General features: G+C 35.6%; 1 protein-coding gene across 3 annotated transcripts in view; it reads right to left on the reverse strand.

Moving 5' to 3' along the window:
* Positions 1-17,120, reverse strand: part of RPGRIP1L (RPGRIP1 like) — a 98,300-nt gene that overhangs the window by 68,270 nt on the left and 12,910 nt on the right. For all 3 annotated transcript variants that reach the window (XM_043898483.1, XM_043898485.1, XM_043898486.1), the window contains exons 7-9: positions 6,093-6,198; positions 3,948-4,094; positions 2,565-2,638 (exon numbers count right to left, since the gene is read on the reverse strand). In XM_043898483.1, the coding sequence (XP_043754418.1) occupies positions 2,565-2,638; positions 3,948-4,094; positions 6,093-6,198 (327 nt within the window). The remainder of the gene's footprint in view (positions 1-2,564; positions 2,639-3,947; positions 4,095-6,092; positions 6,199-17,120) is intronic.

Genomic DNA, 17,120 nt, shown 5'->3' on the forward strand with positions numbered 1-17,120 from the left:
GTTATACTCATGGCTTGGCAAAGTATCAAAAATGTTATAACATATTAAAAATGGCTCATACCAAATACTAGCATGAAGATTTTATCTTACCAGATGATTCTCTAATATGTCATATGTCAAGTAATAAACACATTCAAAATACCATTTGAAAAGGAAGATGAGAATGCAATCTGCACATCACATTTTTCTACTGAAAACCAGCCAATTCTGAATAACAAACAAATGCTCTCCTCTTAAAAACATGCTATCACTATGAGTAACCGAAAAGGGAATATATGTAGTTTGTGATGAGCCTTACTTATTGGCAACGATGAATAACACTGCCATGAAATCCAAGAGCTGTAAAGAATCCTGGGGAGGATGTTGATTTTTGTAGAGTTTTTTCAACTATGCTTCTGAAAACACATTATGTATTTAAAAAACTGTATTAGAGAATTTTATAGTTCTAGTTGCTATCATGTGTGCTTGCTGGATTTTGTCCCTAAGTGACATTTTTTTTTGACACAAATGTTTTGACACTCATTATACCCATTTACTTCTACACACTTCACACAAACTTCAAGTGTAAGCAGCATAATGAAGTCTGTTTTTAATGTGACAGGGAAAAAAAGGTTGCTCAAGCACAAAACATTAAAATAAAATCCTTCAAAGTCAGTTTTACACTCTCAGATCACCTTCTAATATGGAAAGATAAATTTCATGATGATAAACTCTGAGAAAAACATGCTTTTCTTAAAATTTCATTTATGCATTATTCCCAACAAAGTTTAATGCTTTTTATTATAGGAAAGTATATTCAGTAAATTCTCACATTGAAGGGGAGTAGAAAATGTAAAAGTAATGACCAAATGGCACTTATATTCATGTATTAAGACCATGCTAAATTACTTGAAATTATAAGATGTTAAGATAAATATTTATAAATTAATAAAAATTTCAAAATGTATGAGTTCTATTATTTCATGAATGTTTCCCTTTTGCACATATAATTTTCCATTGCAATTAAAATCAGAGAGATAGACATAGAGGAAAAAAAAATCAAGTTTCAGATTCAAAAGAAATGGATTCTAGTCTTGTACTGGGGTTTCAGCAATGCTGAAACTGACTCTGTACAGGTTTTGTAATTTTTCTTGAGTCTTAATTCCCTCATTTATAAGATACAAGGATAACATTATTTTCTCTGCTATATAATATGGTGATTGTGTGATCTATACAATGAAATTTTAAGATTTCAAACATACAACTACTAAACAGGCATATTATGCATTATTCTACAGAGACAGATAAAATAGGATAATAAATGTTTTACATAAAATTAATCAGGGCTGATGAGAGTGAGGACCAGAGCAAAGCACTAGGGCCACATGATTTGGAACGGGGTCCAAGGTAAATTCCACATAAAGAATTTTAGCCAGTCTGTCCTTGCTGGAGAGCCCAAGATGTTACTTTGATGTTTGAACCCACTACTAGTAACCTTTAATATAATGAGCCACTGTGCAAAGATAATTAACACTAGGATAAGCAACGTAGGTGATACTCCACAATGACGCGTAACATTAATTTAGGTATCGTCTCAAAGTAAACCAAAATAAAAGCCTCTCCTTACTACTTGTTTAATTTGTAAGATGTAAATTTAGCTTACAAAACATTTCAAACAAAACCCAGTTAAAAAGTTAAAGCTATATCTGTAGATCAGATAGCTATTTTCTGATGTTTCAGAATGTGACCAATTAGAAGCAACTGTTGAATATCAGCTCTAACATAAATATATATGTCAATATATATAAAATTTACTTGTATGTAAATCTGTATTACCACTTATTGGTATCATACACTGAAAAAACTTATAAGTACACACACATGTGTATTACTTAACAGAGCTGTGGAGCAGAATTTTGTTTCTAACATTACTAGAAAGGATTAATTTTTAAAATACCATAATTATGAAGCAGATTTAAAAAAAAAGGAAAGCAGCTCTCTAAAATACACCTTAGGATAAAGATGCTGTGTTTCTCTTTTTCAGAACCAGGAAAAACTAAGACCTTTGCTTCCCATCAACGGAATTAGGCTCAGCTAATAGGCTGGGTAGCCCAGCAGAACAAACAAGGGCTTGGAGAGACCAAGAGAGGTTCAAATACGATCTCTATTACTTCATAGCTTTAAGAACTCAGGTAAATTTACTTAATTCTATTTTATTTTCAATTTCTCCAAAGTGGGCATTAATAATACCTACATTTCCAAGTTGTTGCAAGGAATTTCTAACAACACATAAGCAGAGTATTTATCACAGTGCCTTCAAGCTTGCAGTCTGTATTCAAGAAATGATAGCAGTTGTTACTGCCAACAAAGTGATATGGTTTTCTTAGTAACAGACTGCTATTCAGGTTAAAGAATTGACTGCCAATCCCTTAAAAAAAGCTTATTTTTCTTTTGTTACGTGTATAGATTTCTTGCCATCAGCTGTGGCTAATTCTTTCATCAATATTAGGTTTTCTGACATTCAGTGTTTTGACAGAAAAGATCTCAAACAAGAGAAGGAGAGAACACATGGAATTATTATTTACCTGTTATAAAGTTTATCATAGTTTTCCTTTAAAAGTTCCCGTTCCTTTTCTAAATCATTAATTCTATCCTGCAACTGAAATGAAAATTACACATTAAGTACATAAAACCACCTAGGGATTAAAAAACAAAAAGAAAACCGAGGAGACAAACATGTTTCAGTCTTGATTTCTACACTGCAGCCGTGAACTAGGCCACATATATTGTCTGTATCTAATTTAGCATCGGTTTTTTCCAAGTTGTTAAGTAAACATGAAATTAATATTTCTGTTTTAATTTAGTAAGAATGTATGCACTGCTTTATGGCAACATGTGCCAAAACTCAATAAAGAATGTGTTAAAAGCTTCTATTAGGTTTGGGGAAACATTTTTTTACTTTCCTCCCTGATGGATTCCATCATTATATTCATTTTGTATTAATTTCCAATTCCCCCCCTCCCAAAATTAAAGAATTAAGCTTTCTTTTGGTTTGTGGTTCAAGCAAATTGTGTCAATCACTATTTACTGTGAACGCACAATTTCTCATGTTACCTGGAATTTACAAAGAAACATCTTTCAAATGACTGAACAAATTAAACTGTATAGCTTGCTTTATCCCAATGTATAAATGAATAATATTTTTAGAAATAAACGCAGGCCAATAATTATATATTGATGACTAAAATGTAGCTTTCTGAATTTATTTCTAGTATTTCAGTTTAATTCACCATTATATTTTATTGTTACAACCTTTTCCCATGGATCAGAGTACTCTTAAAATTCATTCCCTTCTCAAAATTCTCTTTTGATGCCAGTATGAGACACTGTAAAAGACTCTTCCAAGATGACAAGAGAAAGTAGGCATCTTATTTCCTCTCCATTCTCTTTAAGGACAAGGTTAACAGACTACAGAAGATTGTGCTAGCTGGGAAACATGAGAAGCAACATGAATAGGAAGATGAGTTTTCAAACAACTTCTTAGAAAAAAAAAAATTTCTCAAAATTGCTGACATTGTACGGCAGAACATTCTCCTCCTTTAGAGACAGATATATTTCTATAATTGTTCTGACATCTCAAATGACTAATAAACTGTTAAGATTGAGAAAGTTAAGTTCCTCAGGTAATCTGGTACCCGTTTAAAAATGTCATGGTTAAAAAAAACCATGGTTTTCCTTTCCTCAAGGATCCTTAATCCTTTAGATACACAGTGGATCTCAGCACATTTTTTAAGTATTGTTAACTACCGATTTGCCATGCACATATTACTGGGTGTGCTCAAAGTGCCATGGATGTAGTTTAGGATTCTGAAGTCAATATAATATTTAAAATGTCTCTATTTTACTTTTTCAAAACAGTTACAGACAAGTTTTAATGCAACCAATGGCTAAACATTTTAGGAGCTTACCTCTTCTATTCTTCTTTCAGAAAATGTCATGGAACGTAACTGTTTCTCAAGACTGCAGCATTTTAAACGTTGTTCTTTAAGTTGCAGATTTAGCTCATCTCCATTTGCCATTAAGGCATCATGGCTGATCCGGAGAGTTTTTTGCTTCTAAAAAACAAAAAGAAAATCCTTTCAAAACTATTTTTGGATTCTGCTTTGAATGAATGATTACCATTCTAAAAAATGAACTTACTCCAGAAGTTCATGTTACACAGTTTATTCTTTATCTTACCAACATTGTATATGTGCTACTGTATTAATGTGCTATCATACAATGTATAATGTCTCCATACAAGGTAGTCTTGGCCAAAGGGTTTCACGAGGAAGAAAATATTTTAGCACAGTCACACAATGCAGTCTGTTTTTGTCCTTTATTTTTCCCTAGTTTTTTGACTTGTTGATAGTGACCAGTGAGTAAGTTAGTTTCAGCAGATAATTTTTTTTTTTCATTTTGCTGTGGGTGCAGTGGTTGGAAATGCTGTCTAAAAAATGCTGCTGCATGGGTTAAAAATAAATTCTGATCACAAATACTCAAACTGAAAATATTTGTTGCCACACCAGATAAACAGCTTTGGAAGGTTAGCTTCTAATTTTAATACAATTATGAACTTCAATTTCGTAAAATAGATACTGAAGTCTTAATTTCAAAAATTGATTTACTTATGAATATGTTTTAAATTCAGTTTTACATACTTAAATGCCACATCTTTTAGAAATAAAAACGGTGATTACACTAAAGTCTTTTCACAGAGTCTATATGACCATAACACGTAATGCCTCCTCTGCTAATTTAAATCATTAAAGTCCTACTGAAGTTCTTCAATTGTTTAAAAGAAACATGGATATTGAGATCCTTGAGTCTAATTTTTGTTAATCTTGGTATTATTATAGCTAGCTTTCTTTGGGCTACGTCAGTGAAGCTGTTGGTCTCAACCTCTCAAATCTCTACCCAATGTCAATCCCAAAAGAGGTATCTGTGTTATCAAAGATACTTGCTACTCATGATATTAAACAAATACCTACAAATAGCTGGAGTCATTGCGAAATGGAAATCAAAACAGTCAAAGTGATAAATGAAGGCAGAATCACTCTTTAATTCCTTTCTTAATTCCTCCTTTAGAGATGGCTTTCAACTACATGTATTTTAAACCTCCTTCTTCCATCTAGCTACTGATAGTACTATCGATGCCACTCTCTAATTAATTTCTCTTTCATACACGCTCATATTTATATGGAAGGCAATGTATTACTTGACATTTCAAGAGGTTACTGCAGGATGGAAAACACTATCCAGAGTATGGTTGAAAGTATTTATCTAATTCAACAGTGAATTTAGGCTTCAGATGACCCTATGCTTTGCATCAATTTACTGCTTTCCTTGTTTCAGACTTCAAAGAAAGTCATATTGCTTAATATGAATTCTGCTCATCTGGAATGCTTTGGAGTTCATTAATTCCAGAAACTATATTAATTATGCAGTGCCAATAAACAGGAATGCTCTGATGGCACATTTCTGTGGGGCCACAGTCCTTGTGAAAACAACCATGGGGACAAGAGTACCACGTACTGTCAACCTGAACGGTGAGGATTTAAAACAAATACACTGACAGGTGACGTGATGGGTATTCAAATAGTTTCTGAAACTAGTAGTAAAAAAACAAAACACCACATATCAAAATAGATTTAACAAAACTTGGTTATTAACCTATTCTAAGCACTGACCTATCTTAGATACTTCATAAATGCGTGGAACTGAAGATATATACAAATACATCTAAACCTTCATTGCTATATGCTCATACGATTTCAGATAAAAGGAGTGAAGAATAAATTTTCTTGACATGAGATGATTTATGATAAATGTGTTTATTATTTTAAGATGACACAGGTATTCACAAAGAGTCCAAGCAGTTATTTCTTTAGTTAATTAAGTTATAAACAACTGACCATATCAGAAGGGAAATAATACACACTTGAGAATAAAAAGAGTAATCTTTAAAAATTACTTTTCAGTGTTATGGCCATTCCACTTTAAAAAAAGTTTGAACACTATTTTTGAACCTCTGTATCTATGTACCACCCTAATAAAATAATTTATTACAGTACCTCTTGAAGCTGAATAAATTTTCCTTCCATTACTGAAAGGGCATTGCTTTTCTCCACTAGTTGCTTATGAAGCTTAATCATTTCTACGTTGTCTCGAATGTTTGACCTTCAATGATATATTTAAGAAAAAGACAGACACAGAATTAAAAATGCAAAACAAAAGGAAAAAAAAAATCTGTGGTGAGACTATAATTTTTCATTGACTGTTACATAGAAAAAAATTTACACACATGCATATCAGTCATTGAGGTTTCTAGTTTATTATACACTCAGGATAGACTTACTGTTTAAAACCAACCAATAATCATTCTTAAACTTTCATAAACACATAGACTCTCAGGGTTTGAAGGGAGCCCCATATTTGATTTTGTCACTTCTACATAGTATCACTTTATACCATCACTTTATACCGTCCTGAAAGATGTGCAAAAGTACATCAGTCTTTCGCACAGCCATCATTCTGCCACCAAACTTCAGACTGATTTTAAGGAGGGCTATCATATTATTTTCCTCTAAATGAAAAATATGCCATACAGCTACTCATCTTTCCACAACTCCCTCGAAACAAATGGTATCATAAGATTATCATTTATTGGCGTTTCCTCCTGGAGTTCAGACTTTTCAAAATATTTCCAAAAAAAAAAGTGACTTAGCATTTTAGACTAATAGTGCCCAAAGCTGGCATTTAAATACGTTGCAGATGTGCCTGTGGCTGTAAGAGATCATTTAACGTCCACAGGGTACATAGAAACTCTATATGCTGCAATACTAGTTTGTATTTTTCCTACTGAGATTAAAGCAAACGTAGAATTTAACAGGAAGATCTTGTTAAAGGTTAATCATAGATCTAAATGAATACCTGTTTTCAAAAGGCATTTATTTTCCTGACAGAGAAAGAAGGTTCCTTAATTTAATATGTTTCACATTCAAAAGTATTTTAAAAATTGTGAGGCTTGGTTTTAGACTTCATTTTCTAAGAAAAATAAACACAAAAATCTTAAGTTCAGAAAATATTTCAGTATTTAAAGTAAGTAATTTTACTTCCAAAACTTATCTAGTATACACATATTGGAAAAATTGTCACAACGCCCTACTGGAACCAGAAAATGGACTACAAAGCTCACACATCTGTAAACCAGCTGAGGACTTGAAATACTTAATTTTCCTCTTTGATATTTGAAAGTTCATTGTATTTTGGCATCGGACAGTTAGTTGTCCTCACACAGAAGATAAACAAGTCCAAGAACCTGGATCTTGCCCAAGGTACAGTCTTAACACAATGTTAAAATAATTATGTGTCTAAAACATGTTATCTAGTAGTTCTGAGCACACATTCAACAGTACACCCACCAATATTCCCCTCAGTATTATTTTACTTACTAAAAAAATAATAATAATATGAAGGGAAAATATTTTTTGACTAGGTCGATAGAAAATATTCACATTTTTTCATATTTAAAAGTTGAAATTAACTTATGTTTTCTCCAGAATTATTTGGTTTGACTGCTCAACAGTGAGTGACATTTACTATTACAGAAGGACAGAATATTGTTCAAATAATTTCAATCTCTACTTATATTTTCAGCTGTAATTCATCTCTTATTTTTCTTGTTTTTAAGCATGTTAATATTTTCAAGATTAAATATATGTGAGATATGTATGAATAACAACTAGTATGTGATGACACCGACAAAAAATTAAGCCCCAACAACCCATTCAGCCTCATAGGGTCATATAAACAGCAGGTTTTAATTTTGAATTTTCTTTGTCAGACAAAGGCCAGTAAGTATCTTAGAAAAACTTTCAGTGGTCTAATTGGTAGATGTTTTCTTGAATATTTCCTAAAGTCCTCGGAGTTTAAACTTTTCATAATATTGCCAAGAAAGGTGATTTGATGTTTTATACTAATGATGCCCAATGAGTAGGCACAAATACAACAGAAGTAGTATTTAGAAAACAATGATAACAATGTGGTACTTTAAATAAAACATCAGTTCATTACAGAGTACACCTAGTCTGAAACAACACAGCACCTGGAAGTCTTTAATAATTATTCTAAAGTTTTAGGGGCTCTATACATAATGGCTGGGGCTTCTCAGGTAAAAAAATCCACCTCCCAATGCAGGAGGCTCAAGAGACCCAGGTTTGATCCCTGGGTCTGGAAGATCCCCTGGAATAGGAAATGGTAACTCGCTCTAGTATTCTTGCCTGCAAAATTCCACGGACAGAGGGGTCTGGCGGGCTACAGTCAATGGGGTCGCAGAGAGTGGGACACAACTGAGTGACTAAGCATGACAGATAATGGTTATCGTTATGATGGGGTGTTTCTGACGGTGACAGTGAAAAGGAAATATAACTTGCTGTTAAGCTGAGAGTGAAGAGTCGATGATATAAAGCGCAAGAAAGTTAAAAGCAGCACTGTGATGAATGTGGCCCGGTCTTCAGAAAGGTGTACAACGAAAAATCATCTCAGACCTGCCAATCAACATTTTTACACAGATGAAATACAGTAAAAGAATGCGGGTGTATGTGAGAGAGGAAAAAGGGAAGGAGATGTCATGGAAAGGAATGTGAGAAGGATACTTGAAGGCAAGAGGGAGCTAGAGTCCTTGCTAAGTGGCTGGTCCTGGACCTCTGCCTGCAGAGGAAGGCCTCAGGTTGGCCTCCTCTGAAGAGCAGAGAGAGAAAGGGCTAATTTTATGAACAATATTTTAAGTGACCACCACATAATTTGTTCCTGCCCTGTTCTATGCACTATGAAGGGAACATCAAGTCTTCAGGATGATGCCATTTGAACAGAAAGAACAATGCATAGCAAACACATTCAGATGAACTCAGATGGTCATGCACCAATTCATACATGCTGCATTATACATGGTGAAATGATCTGCAAATGGATATCAAGCACACTAATTAGGTGCTTTGTGAAAATAAATTTCTCATATTTTTCAACAAGGATTTTGAAAGAAAAAAAAAACCCATAAAAAAATTAAGTTGGAAAATGTGGTTTCTTTTCTTTTGCAGATATATTATTTAGAATTATGATCAAATCTTTTAAAACTATGAGAAGAGCTGTTGGCCCATCTCTAAGATTAAAAACAAACTAAAGTAAATTAGATTTTATGTTGAAAAAAGTAATCCAGCTCTCAAACCTATGTGCCAAGTTTCTCTCATATAATTTGAAACAGTCAAGCAATAAACTCTGGAAGAGGAATTTCTAATGGAAGCCTTGAAAACACTTGACTCCAGCTCTGCTACTGGGTGCCATAATAAATCCAGAAACTTAAAACCTCAAATATACTGGAGAAGAAAAAACTTTCAGTGGTGCTATGTAATGTATAGTCTAATATGAAAGCTTAAGAAGTCCAAATCTTTGCTCCAGTGAAAGTTTCTAATACTTCACTTCCTAGGCACATAGTTGCTCCCCGCCTTCACATCCGTCAACAGTTCTTTCTTGGCTACAGTAGGGATTATGAATGCTAAAAAAAAAGCTTCTTGATTATTTGATGCAAAAATGTTATACTACCATTTTTAGCACCATTTAGCACCATTTAGAAGGGAAGGTTTTAGAATACAAAAGGCAGGCTATGAAATTCTGGAAAGTTGTTAGGTAAGATATTTATGAGATAGAATGAAGAGGTTCTTTCTGAGTAATAGTTTTAGGCTGACTAAATTTGGAGGATAAGCTTGAAAATAATCTTAGAATAAAGAAAAACTCCAGTTTTTTTTTTAAGAGTGGCAGACAGTCTGTAAGCATACAGGTCATTCCTAGCTCTTATTAGGGAGACACATGTGTGCTAAGTCACTTCAGTTGTGTCCGACTCTGTGTGACCCACTGACTGTAGTCTGCCAGGCTCCTCTGTTCATGGAATTCTCCAGGAATGAATACTGCAGTGGGTTGCCATGCCCTTCTCCAGGGGATCTTCCCGAACCAAGGACTGAATTCATGTCTGTCTCCTGTCAACAAAGGACAGAAACGGTATGCACCTAACAGAAGCAGAAGATATTAAGAAGAGGTGCAAGAATACACAGAACTATACAAAAAAGATCTTTATGACCCAGATAACAAAAATGGTGTGATCACTCACCTAGAGCCAGGCATCCTGGAGTCCAAAGTTAAGGATGCATCACTACGAACAAAGCTAGTGGAGGTGATGGAATTCCAGCTGAGCTATTTCAAATCCTAAAAGATGATGCTGTGAAAGTGCTGCACTCAATATGCCAGCAGATTTGGAAAACTCAGCAGTGGCCACAGGACTGGAAAAGGTCAGTTTTCATTCCAATCCCAAAGAACGGCAATGCCAAAGCATGTTTAGACTACTGCGCAATGTACTCATCTCACACGCTAGCAAAGTAACGCTCAAAATTCTCCAAGCTAGGCTTCAACAGTACATGAATCGAGAACTTCCAGATCTTCAAACTGGATTTAGAAAAGGCAGAGGAACCAGAGATCAAATAGCCAACATCCTTTGAAAAAGCAAGAGAATTCCAAAAAAAGATCTGCTTCATTGACTATGCTAAAGCCTTTGACTGTGTGGATCAAAACAAAGTGTGGAAAGTTCTTAAAGAGATGGGAATACCAAACCACCTAACCTGCCTCCTGAGAAATCTGTATGCAGGTCAGGAAGCAACAGTTAAAACCAATCATGGAACAATGGACTGGTTCCAAATTGCTAAAGGAGTACATCAAGCCTGTATATTGTCACCCTGCTTATTTAACTTATATGCAGAGTACATCATGAGAAATGCTGGTTGAAGCACTGGTTGAAGGGCTGGATGAAGCACAAGCTGGAATCAAGATTGCTGGGAGAAATATCAATAACCTCAGATATGCAGATGACACCACACTTATGGCAGAAAGTGAAGAGGAACTGAAGAGCCTCTTGATGAAAGTGAAAGAGGAGAGCAAAAAGGCTGGCTTAAAACTCAACATTCAAAAAACTAAGATCATGGCATCCAGTCCCATCACTTCATGGCAAACAGAAGGGGAAACAATGGAAACAGTGACAGACTTTATTTTCCTGGGCTCCAAAATCACAACCAAGAAATTCAAAGACGTTTACTCCTTGGAAGAAAAGCTATGACAAACCTAGATAGCATATTAAAAAGCAGAGACAGTATTTTGCCAGCAAAGGTCTGTCTAGTCAAAGCTATGGCTTTTCCAGTAGTCATGTATGGATGTGAGAGTTGGACAATAAAGAAAGCTTAGCACCGAAGAACTGATGCTTTGGAACTGTGGTGTTGGAGAAGACTCTTGAGAGTCCCTTGGACTGCAAGGAGATCAACCCAGTCAATCCTAAAGGAAATCCATCCTGAATATTCATTAGAAGGACTGGTGCTGAAGCTGAAGCTCCAATACTTTGGCTACCTGATGCAAAGAACTGACTCATTGGAAAAGACCCTGCTGGGAAAGACTAAAGGCAGGAGAAGGGGACGACAGAGGATGAGAGGGTTGGATGGCATCACTGACTCGATGGACATGAGTTTGAGTAAGCTCTGAGAGTTGGTGATGAACAGGAAAGCCTGGTGTGCTGCAGTCTTATGGGGTTGCAAAGAGTTGGACATGACTGAGTGACTGAACTGAACTGAACTGTCTCCTGCATTGGCAGGAGACACAGGTAACAATAGAGTATCACTCCTGAATAGAATTACAGGAGGTTACTAGAAAATTAGAAGAAATAAGCTCCACTAAAAGAGTTGAGCAAAGTCTATTTGAAAGGTCATGACTTTGCTCAAAACTGCAACTTTAGGTCATGGATGAAAATAATGCTCCCTCATTTTAGATGCATAAAGGAAAAAGTCTGTATGTGTAATGCTTATTTGCCTGTGGGTTGCATCTTTCTTGGGGTATTGGGTCAAAACATAAATAAGAACTCAATATTTTCTTATTCTCAAGCACCCACAAGGAATGGGAGGGGACAGTTATATAGGCCTTTCTACATGGATATAATCATACTCTTCTGAAAATAGAGGGAGCACTCCCAAAGACTGGTTGGGGACAGGAAGAACCCAAATCCTGGCTCATCTTCTTAAGGGGCCATTTTGAAGATCAAGATTGTGGATTCTGACCAGTAATGAGAATTTGAGAATTATATTCACTATATCAAAAAGCCCAGTGAGAAATGTAGACTTAGTGGCAATTGAGTTGTACAAGTGAACTAAAGGCCTTATGTCGTTTTTACTTTTTGAGAGAATTATAGCAAATCAGTGCAAAATTATAGGCTATGTCACAATTGTCTTGAAATGATTAGCATGATACAGGTTTTGGATTGAAAAAACCCAACAAATTGATTAAATTAATATATACTGCTTAGTTAAGAGGCAAAATCTTTCAGAATCACAAGGTCCCTGGGGACAAAAGCAACTGTTGTTTTAAAGGACAGAGGACCACTTACTCATTTCAGCCTCTTCATTTCACAGCTGGGTAGCTAACTGAGGCTCAGAGAAGTAAAGCATTCTGCCAGAGTTTCTACATGAGGGAGCCAGGTCTAAGAAATTCTTCCCACTCTTGTGCTTCCTTCCTCTGAGATGTTCCTAAGTTTCAGCTTTCCTTCCACTATCAAGTACACTCTAATATATTAGTTACTATTAATTTTGATAATTTCTGTGGTTTAAATTTTGGGAAACATGTCAAGCAGCTATCACAAAAAAATCTTAGATAACAGTCATAATAAAAAACATGGGGATAAAAGACAGTATTTGAGCTTGATAACTTTTCACTAGGCAAATTCTAAGGTATTCAAAACACCAGTAGGAACTTGTTGGATATATTTTTTAAAGATGACAGATCACCTCTCTGTATCAACGATGTCTACATGGTTATCCCTAGCCCCAGTTTCCCTTCCATCCGAGAGCCAGATGTGCCCTCTAAGTTAAGGGGCTGGGCAATCAGACGAATCCAAATGGACGGGCACTCTGCAAACAACCATGATCAGTGGTCTGGAAGACTAGCGAACCTCTCAAGAATGAGGGAAACATAAAAGTCGTGATGATTAATTACAATATATGCTAGTTGGTTGGATATGAGATTAAAACAAAGAAAAACAAAAGAAAATTAGCAATTAAAAACAAAATAGCTATCAAGGCCATTAATGGGATAATGGGGAAATCTGAATATGGACTATGTATTTAAGATAATGCTGTTTTATCATTCATTGTGAAACGTCCTGAATGTGTGACAGTTGTCCTGTGGTTATGTAGGAAGATGTCCTTGTTTATAGAAGGTGTTTAGCAGCGTAGAGAGGGTGACATGATATATGCACCTAACTCTCAGAGAGAGAGAAAACAGAGGGAAGGAGGGGAGTGGGCAGGTGCCTGAGTGGGCAGAATGCAGGACAGGCTGTGTCATTCATAAACATGCCAAGGGGTGAAAGGTATGTGTATTCAAGGTACTAATTCTTGCAACTTTGCTGTAGGTTTGCCATTTTTCAAAATGAAATGCTGGGGAAGACCTCTGAGTGCCAGGAAGTAATCTGTGTCTGTGCACAGCTGGAAAGACGGGAGCCCCGAAAGCCAAGCTGCTTTGTATACTGCACGGCTGCAAAAGGTCTCTGTGTTTTTAAGATCCGACAATGTGCCATCAACCAAGGGAAAGAGGACAAGTCAGGGTGTCTGAAATATTTATGGGTTAAATTTCTTCCAGTGGGACATTATGGCACTTACATGATTTTTAATTAAGAAGGTAAACACCCTAACATTTACTTAAAAAAAAAAAAAAAACACTTAGTATAAACTAGTTACACATTTGGTAACAGTATAAATATTTTGGGAATTGAAAAAGTCAGTAAAAGGTAAAACCATCCTGATTTTAATGTTCATGTACATGTGTTCACTGGTTACTGCTTTGCATTTAATTTAAGACTGCCTTTTTAATAAGCAGAAAATATGCATTTTTATATTATTTAAATTTTAATATGGATTTTTGTTCAAAACAACACAGACATTCAGGCTACTTGTAAATGATACAAGATTTTTTGCTAATGAGGCATTATGTAGAACATATGCAAAAATCACAACTCAGTCTTCCAAAATAGACCACAATAACAGGAAAAAACATGATTTTAATAAAAAAGAGCAGTACTGGGCTTTTACTTCAAAGCAATTAAGGGCTTTGGATAACCAAAAGTTTATGTCAAGCTGATGCCAAACCAAACTGGTCTATTAAACACATACTACGAAGAGTTTCTGTAATATTCTATGAAAAGGCTCTTTGCCATAAATATCAGGCACCACACTCTGAAGATTACAACTACTTTAGGTTCATGTTTGAGAACAAGGAGTCCAACATTCAGATCAGACTTCTAGAATTTCAAATCTGAAATAATGTACCCGTGAAAGAGAAGTTTAAATATGTTTTCCATTTTGTGATTTTTCTCTACAGTAAATTATACCAAGTCTTATATTCTCCCCAACATTTTTCAACAGTTTTCCATTAGTCTCAAAAAAATTGCTGTTACACATAAAATTCTGAGCTATGTGTAAACATATAAGAAAAAAAAAAGACTTGAAGGCCCTTATTTGAAGTCATTTCTTCAGTTTTCAACAACTGTATCTCAAGAAGCAATATGTTATTCATAGGTACCCTTCCTTCTAAGCAAATAACCAGTAATTTTCAATTTATAAAATCTGTGAGGTAGGGTGTAAGTTGCTTGCTTTCTTTGGTCTCTGCAACAAAAGTTTCTCTAACTGTAATACTTTCTCTATCCTTCACATTAAGTGACAAAAAATCGGGATGAATAATACAATCCCCTAAAGAAAGCCTTAGTTTACTTTGTAAGGAAAACTTTTCTCTGTGTATATGCTGATGTCTCCTGCCAGCAACGTGTATACTGGAAAATATGCAGACCTGTCTGTTACTCTAGTTCTGCTGTTATCTAGTCCTAGGACTGAAGAACTCTTGGATTTCCCTTTCATTTAACACTAAACACTAGTTCTCAGATGATCATATCCCTTTGGAAGGGGGAACAGCCAACATAGGGTCAGTCTTACCCTTTGGGAATTTAAGAAATACAAGACATTGGGATTTCCTGGTGACTCAGAGGTAAAGAACCCGCCTGCAATGCAGGAGACATGGGTTCAATCCCTGGTTTGGGAAGATCCCCTGGAGAAGGAAATGGCTATCCACTCCAATATTCCTGCCTGGAGAACTCCATGGATAGAGGAGCCTGGCGGGCTATATATAGTCCATGGGGTTGCAAACATGACTTAGTGACTGAGCAGGCATGCAACTGAGAAAGTAGTTTGATAACCTTGTGTTCAGCTGTTGAGGAATGGCTCCAAGCTTGGGCTTGGACTAATGCAGTTTTTATATTCAGATAATATTTAAATACAGCTGTTGGCAATTCATTAAAATCACCATATTCAGTGTTGGGGGTCTTTAGCACTGTTCTTCACAAGGAACTATTTCTTGGTTTTCCAAGAAGGCTAAATTTATTCTTAGGGGGAACATGGGTAATTCCCAGGTATTTAAAACCCTGGTTCAAGGCCAGGGTTCAAATCACATTCCCTAATACAAATATAATTCTCAAAAATATTCATTTTTTTTTTGCTCTGCACTTTGAAGGGTATAGAAATGTCAACATATAGAATTTCATTACATAATTTTACACATAACTTTTTAGGAATAGAAATTAGTAGAGATAATATTAATCTTTTAAATCTCTGAAATAAAAGGTCCACTTTATTTTTTTAAAAAACAAATCTATTATGTATCTTAGCTTTTTCAAATATTACCATGTGAGGTTAGTTTGTGAAAAGAGAATTAAACTCTGATTCTGAAATGAAAAAGTGGAAAATCACGCTTGGTTTTTCAAGAACCTAGTCACATAAGCATGGTATCACTTGGTAAGGGGAAAACTAAACAGAGAATCTAGGACTGGTTTAAAAAAAACATAGAGAAATAGAAGAAACAAAAAAGATCTAATAGTCATATGCAATGTGTAGATCTCATTTGGATACTCACTCAAACAAAGAGCAAGAAGTCACCTTCAGAGAGGCTGGAATATAAAATAGTTATTAGATGGTGTCAAGGAATTGCTGTTAATTTTGTTAGGTGTGATAATGGCATGGTGATTACGTTTAAAATTCCTTATCAGACAGAGCAAATATACTAAAGTATACACAGGCGTGAGGACATGATATTTGATATGGGCTAATTAATTAAAGAGCGTGAAGGTGGAGGAAAGATAAAGCAAGACAGGTTAACATGTTGATAACTGTTAACGCTGAATGATGAGCACATGATATTTCAATATATTACTCTTTCTGCCTTTGGATATGCTTGTTCCAAACAAAAAAGAAAACGGCCAAAAGGAAGAAAATAATCCAAGAAAGAATACAGTAAAAAGGTACAGTCTTATTGGAAGAACAGCATGGAAGCACAAAAATGAGAAGACGTATTAGAAACCAACAAATGACAAAAGAGGATGGGAAAGAAAACTCTACATAATATCCAACATCAAAAATGAAGAGGCAGGACTTCCCCGGTGGTCCACTGGCTAAGAATCCACCCGCAAGTGCAGGGGACACGGGTTTGATCCCTGGTCTGGGAAGATTCCATAGGCAGCTAAGTCCGTTTGCTGAACAACTGAAGCAGAGACACCCTAGAGCCTGTGCTCCTCGCATCCTAGGATGTGCCTACACATCCTAGAGCCAGTGGCAACAAGAGAAGCCACTGCAGTGAGAAGCCCACACACCACAGCAACAAACACCCAGTGCAGCCATAAATAAATACTTGTTAAAAAAAACATGCAGGGGCAGCAAGGAGACTACTGAAGGGCCCCAGTGTCACCATAATGACCAGCATAATTCAATGCAAACTCTGAATGTAGGAGAGGTAACATCTTATGGGATGGAGAAAACGGGTACTGCACTACAGAATTGACTACCTTTCACAGGTGGGAAAGAAGCTTGAACAAGGTTGGGCTTATTTACAAGGTATGCTAACAGCTGAGTCCTTGTCCCACATATTTTTCTTGGGAGGTACAATCAAATGGTCTTGGAGCTTCCTACGGGCTTGGTAAATGAGCA

The sequence above is a fragment of the Cervus elaphus genome, chromosome 4 (genome assembly GCF_910594005.1).
Source record: "Cervus elaphus chromosome 4, mCerEla1.1, whole genome shotgun sequence".
Lineage (NCBI taxonomy): Eukaryota > Metazoa > Chordata > Mammalia > Artiodactyla > Cervidae > Cervus > Cervus elaphus.